This window comes from Trematomus bernacchii, unplaced genomic scaffold (assembly GCF_902827165.1).
Source record: "Trematomus bernacchii unplaced genomic scaffold, fTreBer1.1, whole genome shotgun sequence".
Classification (NCBI taxonomy): Eukaryota; Metazoa; Chordata; class Actinopteri; order Perciformes; family Nototheniidae; genus Trematomus; species Trematomus bernacchii.
In genome coordinates, this window is record NW_022987739.1 from 27,943,489 (window position 1) to 27,954,792 (window position 11,304).

The following is an 11,304-nucleotide window of genomic DNA, read 5'->3' on the forward strand; positions in this document are numbered from 1 at the left end:
CTCCACTACATCTTACAGAATTAAACAATTAAACGGTTTTTTTACTACACCCAATGTATCTGTTTAAGTCACTTTAATATTATTATTATTATTATTGCTTTTATTATTTGTATTTCTTTATGTTTTTTTAATAACATTTTAGATATGGAAAACAAAGTTAAAATAAGCTCCATCTTTGTCAGCTGCAGAGTTGTTAACATGTTAATGCATCAATCATAAATAAATAAAAATGCACATATTATTCTCACCAACATGTTCAAAATTAGAACTTTTTGTACTTTAAGTTAATTTTAATGCTGATAGTTTTCCACTCAAGTACACTTTGAATGCATGACTTTTTACTTACAACAGAGGATTTCTACACTTCATTATTACTACTTTTGCTTAAGTTAAATTCCCTTTTCTCTATATGTGTTGATTAAACTCCTCCATCCCATGTACAGTGAAGCCTGAGCGTCTGTTGCATCATCTCACTGCTGTCATAATGCAACATAACGGTTTACTGAAACCAGTCAGAAATAAACAATCAGACTGTTTTACACGAATGCAGTTTGGAAAAAAACACAATAAACGCACTTCCAATTGATGCATTTGAAACACCACGTCCCTGTTTGCAGAAACAACTTTTTAACGTTTGATTTTCATGCATACTTTGTAAACACTTTAAGAACTGAACTAACTAAGCGACTACTTTAATGCTGCACAAAACCCTCTCCTGTGCTTACCTTCGCCATATCGCGTTATTTGCCGGAGAGATTTGGGATGTTTCCCTCTGCAGCCCGAGCTCCTGAATGAGATCAAGCCCAGCCCACTTTGCTCTCTGAGGACACGGGTGTAAAACCTGTACCATGTAGCCTCTTAAAACAGACTTAAAAGTTAATATTACACCATAAAACCTGGACTGGTTCCTGGTGTAGTTCCAGTGTGTCTCCACAGACTTCAGCTCCTGTGAGAAACTCTCCCAACTCGCCTAAATGAGTGTGTATGTGTGTAAATGACTGTATGGAGCCGCCTCTCTGCAGCTACAATAGTGTGGTTGTTTCGGATGGAGGGTCAACCTGGCCTGCAAGAGTCCGCCAAGCCGCCTCTTTAACCGGATCAGTGACGCCGAGAGATTCACCACTAACTGCGGTGTGTGTGTGGTGTGTGTGTGTGTGTGTGTGTGTGTGTGTGTGTGTGTGTGTGTGTGTGTGGTGTGTGTGTGTGTGTGTGCGCGTGCGTGTGTGTGGGGGGGTTACAAGTCTTATTACAGTGAAATAGTTATTTTCTTTAGTCTTTTTCCGTGGTGGAAAGTAACTAAGTACATGTACTCAAGTATTGTACTTAAAGACTAGTTCTACATATTTTGTCTTTACTTTATACTTCTGCTCCACTACAAGAGGCGGACTATTTTATTTGTTTACAATACAATATTAGCTTTTTTAAGGATGCAACCTATAAGGTAAAGAATATGATCTCAGAATTTAAACTTTATGATCCTGTGACATTAAGCAGAGGTGGAGAAGTACTCAGATATTATACTTGAGTAAAAGTAGAAGTACTCAGATCTTGTACTTGAGTAAAAGTAGAAGTACCAGAGTGTAGGAATACTCTGTTACAGGTAAAAGTCCTGCATTCAAAAGGGTTATCAAAATTGTACTTAAGTACAGTACTTGAGTTAATGTACTTTAAGACATTAAAGTGACATTAAGTGATGTAGTAATTACTTTTTGTAATGAGATGACATGATGAAAAAAATGCATAATTCACCGCTTTTAGAGCAGCTACTGGAAGTGAGCTGTAATAATTCATTCAATATTTTATGTCAGTATCTTCCAGGGACCATGACATAAATACAGTAATATTTATAAATGTGCATTATTTTTGTTAAAGAAATAATAAATAAGAGCTAAATTAGCATGTTGGTAAATCATGTAGTGCCAGAACTGTCCACAAGAGAGCAGTATTGGTCTTTTACTGTACAGAAAGAAGCTACAATAACAACACAGCACAAAGGGAATTTAAAAAAAACAACAACATATGTTTATCTCTAAAGCAGAAGAATGAAAGAATAATTAAATAATTAGTTTTATAAAGACAACCTTTATGTGTCAGATGATACATGTCGATCATGGAAGAAAAGAGGCCACATTATTTGTTTAAAATGTAGGGAACATTGTTCTGATAAATGTTGTCTTATCACAGCAGCAGTGTTTCTTACATCTAAGATGGGAACATTTATGTCAAAAACTAATACTATTATTAAAAAGGAATAGATTGTAATGGAAAAACACAAAATAAAATGTACAACAAAAGGCCACCGGTTGTCAACAAGAAAACATTTTCACAAAATAGATCAATGCAATCACACAGATGCAAACAATGAAGAAATATTCACAAGGAGATGCAAAACATTCACAAATAGACCACAAAACAACTACATAAAAACGTAAAATGTCCAAAAATAAATGGTCAATTATTACAAATTGTGCAAAAATTACTATAAAACCTGCACTGTTTGTAGTATGTACAGGACATAAGACGTGCCATCCCACTAACACCTGCACATATATATTTATTCATAATTATCTACACTCATTACTGTATATATGTATATTATACTCAGTGTTTTACCATATATTATTGTTGTTGGTTTTTTTCTTCATACTGTTATTAAAGGTTCATTTGTATTTATCGTGTGAACTCTTATCTGACCCGGGGATTATCAAAGGTACATTTTATTTGACCTTATCCTAAAGTTGAACTTTCGATTAACATTTTTGGGCTGGGGCGTTTAAATGTCCTGGGATTGACACACACACAAAATTAGAAAACACAAAGAAATGCCCTAAAGGCAGTAGTGGAAAGTACATTTACTCTGGTATTGTACTTAAGCACTTTTGATATATTTGTACTTTACCTGAGTATTTCCATTTAATGACATTGACAAGCTACAACACTAAAATAATCTTACATTATTATAACAAGATAAATAATAGCCATAATAATAAAAAATAAAAAAAGTACTTTTACTTTGATATTTGAAGTACATTAAGCTTTAGGGCTATTGTGCAGATCAAGTTTTGTTTTGATGATAATACTTTTGTACTTTAAAGGGGACCTATCATGCAAAATGCACTTTGTACGTCTTTTATACATGAATATTCCAGGGAACTCACCAAGTGTCAGAAAACACAATCCTCTCTATTTTCCTCCATACCCAAATCTCTAAAAAAGGGGCTGCAACGGATCTGATAAAAACTGATCCAGATTTGAACACTGTCCTGACGTCAGGACGGTGGCGCTACGGCTATTGGGCCAACTCCACCAATCAGGAGGAGACAGCCACAGCCATTGCCGTTCGAAAGCGCTGGAGACGCTGTAGTACATATGCCAGGCCAGTAGGTGGTGCTGTTCTCACAGAATCAGCCCTTGCAAATCCAGAGCTAAAAAATGTCAAATTGAGCAAAATGAGGCATGGCTAAAATGCATGATCTGTTTGGTATTTTGAAAAAAAAAAAGTATAAATATGCCTTATATAGGTATGGTCCTACACTATATTATTCAAATATAGCATGATAGGTCCACTTTAACTAAAGTAAAATGTTGAAATCAGGACTTGTAGTGGAGTATTTTAGGACTATAGTATTTTTACTTTTACTTAAGTAAGGGATCTGAGTACTTTTTCCAACACTGCCTAAAGGAGTTACATGTTTGTATTTTGGAATTTGGAAAACTAGCCAAAACACACATAACCATGAGGAGAAAATGCAAATGGGAAGCAGCATAAGAGATGTGGCATTATTAAATATATTTCTATTATCTTGGACACGTGATCATGGCTAAACCAATATTGTGTTAAATCTCCGATCTTCGAAGTAAAAAAGTGAAATTTGTGGGACTAAAACAAGATCAAAACTAGAGGAAAGGTTAATCCTGACCAAACAAAAGACTACAACTGTATCCAGCTTGTTGTGTGGTGCCTTCCAGCCGGTCCTCTTGATGTGACCGCTCCGTGCTTGGTAACAGGCGGGGACACGGTGTGAATACTAAGCGAGGCTCAGACAGAAACCCTCGCTCGGGGTCGGTCCAAAAACTGCAGGTTGATGGGTGTCGCCGGGCAGAGCAGGGTTCTGGTGATCGGCTCCACCGTGGTTCCTGTAGGGTCCGGACGCACCTCGTACTGCTTTATCAACTTTGAAATAACAAAGGAGAAACGTTAGTTAAAATGTGCCTCGGAGATTAAAGGTCACCTATTAGGCAAAATCCACTTGTTCATGTCTTTTCTACATCACCATGTGTCCCCTCTGTGTAAAGAGATTCTGAACGATTTTTTTGGCTTGTGTAACCATTAGCCAATCAGCAACCAAGGTACCCCCCCCCCACCTTATCACCTGAATCTCCTCCTAGAGCAGTGCTTCTCAAAGTGTGGTCCGTGAGCGCCCCCTAGTGGTACGTGAGTATATTGGTAACATTTCACATTTGAAATAAATACATTAATTTAAGTTTTCCGCACTCTGGTGGGAATATCTCCGCAATGGAGCGAGTTTAACTTGCGATTGCATGATACAGTATAGCCCAGCGCAACACCTTCGTCACACATGTTGCCACTTGTTTGTACCATTTTCAGGCGATTTGTAATCTGTTCTAGAAAAATGATGTGTTTTTTATTTTATTTCAAGAAGCGTATAAAACAAACAATGGATGTCTTTTATGAACATTTATCCATGCTGAAAGTAGATTTAGATGTTAGGAGTGAGATAGAGATTATTATCTAATATATGCATCCGATGAAGCATTGCATGAAGTCTGTTGATGATCAGAGGCTGTTGTTGGGGCTGCAAAAACGGCAGACCATGCAGGCCAGCCCGATGGTCACCAAGGTTCATGTTTTAATAGCATTTTTACAAAAAAAAAGCCCACGCGAGCCTAACATGTGAAGAAATGGCTTAGACCTCAGAAAGTTAAACTTGGGCCTGCGGCCATAGTTTTACTGTATTTTGTTTTGAAAATCCACAGCGGAGGTTTGTGTCGTTTGCATACCTCTCAGTAGCCAACGATCTGTGAGTCTGTTGTCTCGGACATAAACTCTGTAATAAATGTAGTCTACATTTCATAAGAGGTGTAAAACCTGTGAGCATTTTAAATCGCATTTGAACTAAATGCTTATATAATCTGTAGTTGTATTGTTGATTTCATGTGGGAACGAGGCGATATAGAGAAGGTTAAGCTGTCATTATTAGGCTGTCATTTGTTATACTGTTGGAGTGGTAAGCAGGCCTATTGTTTTTGGATATTTGTGGAGTTAGGTGGTCCGTGAGTATTTTTATTATTGGTTAAGTGGTCCTTAGTATGAAAAAGTTTGAGAAACACTGTCCTAGAGCACCATTGTGTTCTTTTTAACCAAATCTCTCTCAGAGGGGCGTGGGGAGTGGCTCCTTATTTTCATCTAAAGTAACAGACAGAGAATCAGCACTTTGGAAACAGGGCTGAAACAGAGGGGATTATGGGATGCTGCAATGATCTGTTTGGTGTTTCAGCCAATCACTTCAGAGACATGTTCTGTATATATCTGAGACCTGTCATATATTGATGAAAAACAGTATAATAGGGGACCTTTAATACTTACACACCAGTCAGGACATGTGAGGATGAACCCTTGTACCTCACGAGAGACAGGTTTGTCTTTTTGGAAAACTTTGTCCGTGTTAATGCACACGTACAGAGCAGGATTAGGGCCACATGTGACCCCAAAATATTTTTTCGAGATCTGACCAAAAGTGAATTTGGACTCAAGTCAAAACTGGGACAAAAAATACACTTTTGGTCAGACCTCTAATTTTGTATTAATTAATTAATGTATTTGTATGAGGGTTTACTAGACACTCGAATGCCTATCTTCATGTGAGTTTATATTTTAATTTGGAAATCTTAGAACTCAGTGGAGTACAGCGCTTCGCGATTGTCAACGGGGGGGGGGGGGGATAGCGTCAGTGGAGTACAACGCTTCGCGATTGTCAACGGGGGGGGGGGGGGGGTAGTAGAGTACAGAGCTTCGTGAACGTTGTGATCAGTTGTTTTAGCGCAGAGCCCTGTCTGTGCACACGGAGACCGACTCTGTCGTCCGGTGAAGGCAAGGCAAGGCAAGTTTATTTATATAGCACCATTCAACACAAGGTAATTCAAAGTGCTTTACAAAAATGGAAGACATTTTAAAAATGGCATTTAAAATCAGTCATTAAAAAGAAAAGATAATAAAATAACATTAAAAGAAAAAATACATGGATAAAAGTTAAAAGTTACAGTGCAGTTTAAGATGTGAATAGTTCAATTAAAGCAGCGGCCAAAAAGAAAAGTCTTCAGCCTGGATTTAAAAGTAGTAAGAGTTGCAGCGGACCTGCAGGTTTCTGGGAGTTTGTTCCAGATATTTGGAGCATAATAACTGAATGCTGCTTCTCCATGTTTAGTTCTGACTCTGGGGACAGAAAGCTGACCAGTCCCAGAAGACCTGAGAGTTCTGGATGGTTCATAATTTAGCAGTAGGTCAGACATGTATTTTGGGCCTAAACCATTCAAAGCTTTATAAACCAGCAACAATATTTTGAAATCTATTCTTTGACACACAGGAAGCCAGTGTAAGGACTTCAGAACAGGAGTGATGTGATCCACTTTCTTAGTGTTAGTGAGGACTCGAGCAGCGGCGTTCTGAATTAGCTGCAGCTTTCTAATAGATTTTTTAGTGAGGCCTGTAAAGACACCATTGCAGTAGTCAAGTCTACTGAAGATAAAAGCATGGACAAGTTTTTCCAAATCCTGCTGTGACATTAGTCCTTTAATCCTAGATATGTTCTTTAGGTGATAGTAGGCTGATTTAGTAACTGTTTTAATGTGACTGTTGAAAACTCAGGTCAGAGTCCATGACTACACCTAGATTTCTGGCTGTATCTGTTGTTTTGAACATTGCAGACTGAAGCTCAGCGCTAACTTTTATACGTTCTGCCTTGGCTCCAAAAACCATTACCTCAGTTTTATCTTTGTTTAATTGGAGAAAGTTCTGACACATCCAGTCATTGATTTGTTCAATGCACTTACTCAGTGTTTGAATTGGAGCATAATCTCCTGGTGAAATTGTTACGTAAATTTGTGTGTCATCCGCATAGCTATGGTAACTTATTTTGTTGTTTTTCATTATCTGAGCCAGTGGTAGCATGTAGATGTTAAAGAGAAGAGGCCCCAAGATGGAGCCTTGAGGTACCCCACATGTCATATTTGTCAACTCAGATGTGTATTTACCTATAGAAACAAAGTTTTTTCTGTCCTTTAAGTAGGACTCAAACCAATTTAGAACTGTTGCGAAAGTCCCACCCAGTTTTCTAGTCGGTCTAGTAATATGTTGTGGTCAACAGTGTCAAACGCAGCACTGAGATCTAATAATACTAACACTGAAGTTCTGCCACTGTCTGTGTTTAAGTGGATGTCATTGAAGACCTTTACAAGAGCAGTCTCAGTGCTGTGGTTTGGACGAAAATCCTGACTGGCACACATCCAAACAGTTATTTAAATGCAAGAAGTTACTCAACTGTTTGAAATACAACTTTTTCAATGATTTTACCTAGAAATGGCAGGTTTGATATTGGCCTGTAATTGTTCATTACTGAGCATCTAGATTATTCTTTTTTAAGAGCGGTTAATGACTGCAGTTTTCAGGGCCTCTGGAAAAATACCTGAGTGAAGAGATGTGTTTACTATATGAAGTAGATCTGAGGCCATGCAAGGAAAAACATCTTTGAAAAATCCTGTTGGAATAATATCAAGGCAGCAGGAGGAGGATTTCAGAAGTTGAATAATGTCCTCTAAGTTTTTACCATTAATCTGATGGAATTGTGTCATGGTGTTTGAATTGATATTAGGTGGACATAGGGACAAAACATTTGCTGTACCTGATGTAGAGGCACTGACTGCTTGTCTAATTTTCTGAATTTTGTCAGTGAAGAAGGAGGCAAAATCATTGCACGCCCTGGTGGATAGAAATTCAGAGGCTACTGACACTGGGGGGTTAGTTAGTCTGTCGACGGTAGCAAACAAGGCACGTGCGTTGTTTTTGTTTTTGGTAATGATGTCAGAGAAGAAAGACTGTCGTGCGTTTTTCAATTCCAAATTATAAAGGCCAAGTCTCTCTTTATAGATTTCAAAGTGAACCTGGAGATTTGTTTTTCGCCACCTACGTTCAGCTTTTCGACACTCTCTTTTTTCTGTTCTCACGGTCATGGCCTTTCTCCATGGAGATATTTTCTTGCTAATCACTTCCTTTACCTTAGTTGGAGCAATGGTATCTATAACATTTTTAATTTTTGAATTGAAATGATCTACTAGCTCATTTACTGAGATGTTAGCAGGGGCAAGTGTGGATGAGAAATTATGAGTAAACATTTCCCTAGTATTTTCTGTTAAATATCGCTTTGTGGTTACCTCTTCTGAACATTTTTGTGAACAGAAATAGAGCTCTCAAAGAAAACACAGGAATGATCAGAGAGTGCAACATCAGTCACCACAACCTTTGAGATATTCAGACCCTTTGAGATAATTAAGTCCAGAGTGTGCCCCTTATTGTGCGTGGGCTCCGCCACATGCTGAGTCAGTCCATAGTTATCAAGAACACAAAACAGTTCTTTAGCCCCTCTGTCCTGGGGGTTGTCAACATGGATGTTAAAATCACCAACAATGACTAAACGGTCAAAGTCAATACACACTATAGACAGCAGTTCAGTAAAATCATCAAAAAAGCTTGCACAGTATTTGGGTGGTCTATAGATATTTAGGAACAGAGCTCGAGAGGAGCATTTCAGCTGAAGGGCCACATATTCAAAAGAAGCAAAGTCCCCATAAGATGTCTTCCTGCATTGAATGGAATCATTGAACAAAATAGCAACTCCACCCCCTTTCTTATGCATTCTTTCCTGACTCATAAAACTAAAGTTGGGAGGGGTTGATTCGATAAGAACAGCTGCACTGTTATTTTGTTCAATCCAAGTTTCCGTTAAAAACATAAAATCGAGATTGTGCTCAGTGATAAAATTATTGATTAAAATGTTTTTCCTGCCAAAGACCTGACATTTAATAAAGCTAGTTTAAGTTTGTTAAATACACTATCAGTAAAAACATTTGTGACAAGCTGTGGCTGACATGGAATCACTGCTAAATTTGATAAATTCACACAAACGTTTGAGCACTTCCTGTTTCTAAGCTGATTTACCGCTCTTAATCTATTACCTATCAACACAGATATCGGCAAAGCTACTGGCAGGCAGGGCCCCGGCATGTGCTGGAAAGAGTTGAGAGTGCCATATGCCCTTGAGCCTGGACCCAGCACATATCAGTAAAAGTTTGTTGCGTTTTGTACACACACATCCTTATCAGGCTTCGGAGACTACAGATGCTTTCTTGAAGGGAGGGGAGGTGGTTGACGTAGGCACGGTGATGAAGACGGGGGAGATGGTGCCCGTCTCTGCTTCTGTGATTTTGGTGGGCGTTGTGGAAGGGCGGGGGTAAAGGAGATGCTGCCAGGGGGGGGAGGTGGTTGACGTAGGATTGTCTTCGGTGATTTTGGTGGGCGTCGTTGAGGGGGGGGGGGTAAAGGACATGCTGCCAACCCTGCATCTCGCCTTCATGCGGTCATCGAACTCCAGGGGGGAGGGCGAGGGTGAAAGGGTGAGCGGAGAGTAGAGAGAGCTGGGGGATGAATGAAGAGTATCCTCAAAGGCGTTGACAGGGGGGGGTGACGGACAGTGGAGACTCCTCCATTTGTGTCATAGGTCTCCCATAATCAGAACATTCCTCAGGCGGGTGCAGTGATACTTCTTCAGGGTTTTCTGCGCAATGTGTTGTGTCTTTCTCCTGTTTTGATTCCTCTTGCCGCTTGTCCTTGGCAGAGGGAACAGATTGCTGACGCAGGCAGTTGAATATGTTAGAGATAAACAATTTCACTCCTGACTTGTTCAGGCAAACTCCATCTGCCTTAAAAAGATGTCTGCCGATCCCAGAAAAAGTTAAAATTGTCAATAAAATGGACAGAATGGTCAGTACAGGCAGCTGAAAGCCACGTGTTCAGTGCAAACAGTCTGCTGAATCTCTCCACTCCTCTTCTGACTGGCGGTAGAGGGCCACTGATGAACAACTCCGCATTTAGAGAGCTGACAGTTTCCAACAGACATTTAAAGTCTTCTTTCAGCGCTTCTGACTGTTGTTTCACAACATCATTTGTTCCAATATGTAGTACCACATTCTTCACAGTCGGATGTTCAGCCCCAATATGCAGGATCTTCTCAGCCAAGTCGGAGACCATATCCTTGGGAAAACAGAGTACTTTGGTGTTGTTCTTACTACACAGACCTTTTACATCTCTTACAGCAGAGTCACCCACAATCAGAGTTCAGGCCCAGTCGTTAGCTTTCCCTCTAGCCTTTTACTTTTGGAGTAGCTATTGGTCCTTACCCTGCTGTGTGAAGAGGACAGGTTATCCAGGTCATCAGAAAGAGATCTCCGGTTCTCGGTCAGCGGAGCGTATCTGTTCTGGATTGGCACACTTGGTGGTTTAGGAGGATTGTTTGTAGTTCTCCCTTTAGCAGCTGTCCACGGCTGTTTCCTAGTATGAATAGGGGTTGAAGAGGCACTCTTCCTGGGTGATAACAATGCAGGCCAGCCGGTCGCATCACAGATTTCAGAGCGCTGGGCTCTGCCTGTTATTCGTCCTCCCAAATCCCATGGAAATGATTTACTCTTAGGCTTTGCACCCAGAGAGTTCCAGGGAGGACTACCACTTGTAGATTTATTACCCAGTACACAGCCCTCCTGTTCCTTGGAAACCTTGTAGCTGCTAACTAGCTGTGAGTTAGCATACCCTTTTCCATTATCTTGCAACACTGGTAAAGTGGTGTTATTCCCACAACATAGTCCATTCACTTCCACGTTAACTTCCAACCGTTGCATTTTCATTTCCAACACAGCCATCTTCTGTTGAAGTTTGTGGAAGTCATCTGTAGAGAACGGAGGCATTTTTCTACCAACTAGCTTAAGCTAAATAGCATGCAGTAGCCTACCAGGCTTTAGCTGTTGCTAGGCCACGCTACTGTAAGACTGAGGTCGTCGTAAAAATGTTGAAATATGGCTGAAACCCTCCGTCTATTTACGATGAATAACTGTCCCAGTGATAAGTTAATGTCCAGGAGCCGCTGCTCGAAGTTTTCAGAGAATAAGAATAGGAAAATCAGCATAAAAAGTAAGCAGAGGCAAGAGCAAGCAGAAAAGCGTCTGCACTGTAAGAAAGAT

General features: G+C 39.8%; 1 protein-coding gene across 1 annotated transcript in view; it reads right to left on the reverse strand.

Annotated features, from left to right (window-relative positions):
- Positions 1 to 3,489: 3,489 nt before the first annotated feature.
- si:dkey-91i10.3 (cytochrome P450) overlaps positions 3,490 to 11,304 on the reverse strand; it is a 22,131-nt gene continuing 14,316 nt past the window's right edge. The window contains exon 9 of the mRNA XM_034146508.1: positions 3,490 to 4,174. Within this exon, the coding sequence (XP_034002399.1) occupies positions 4,040 to 4,174 (135 nt within the window). The 3' untranslated portion in view covers positions 3,490 to 4,039. The remainder of the gene's footprint in view (positions 4,175 to 11,304) is intronic.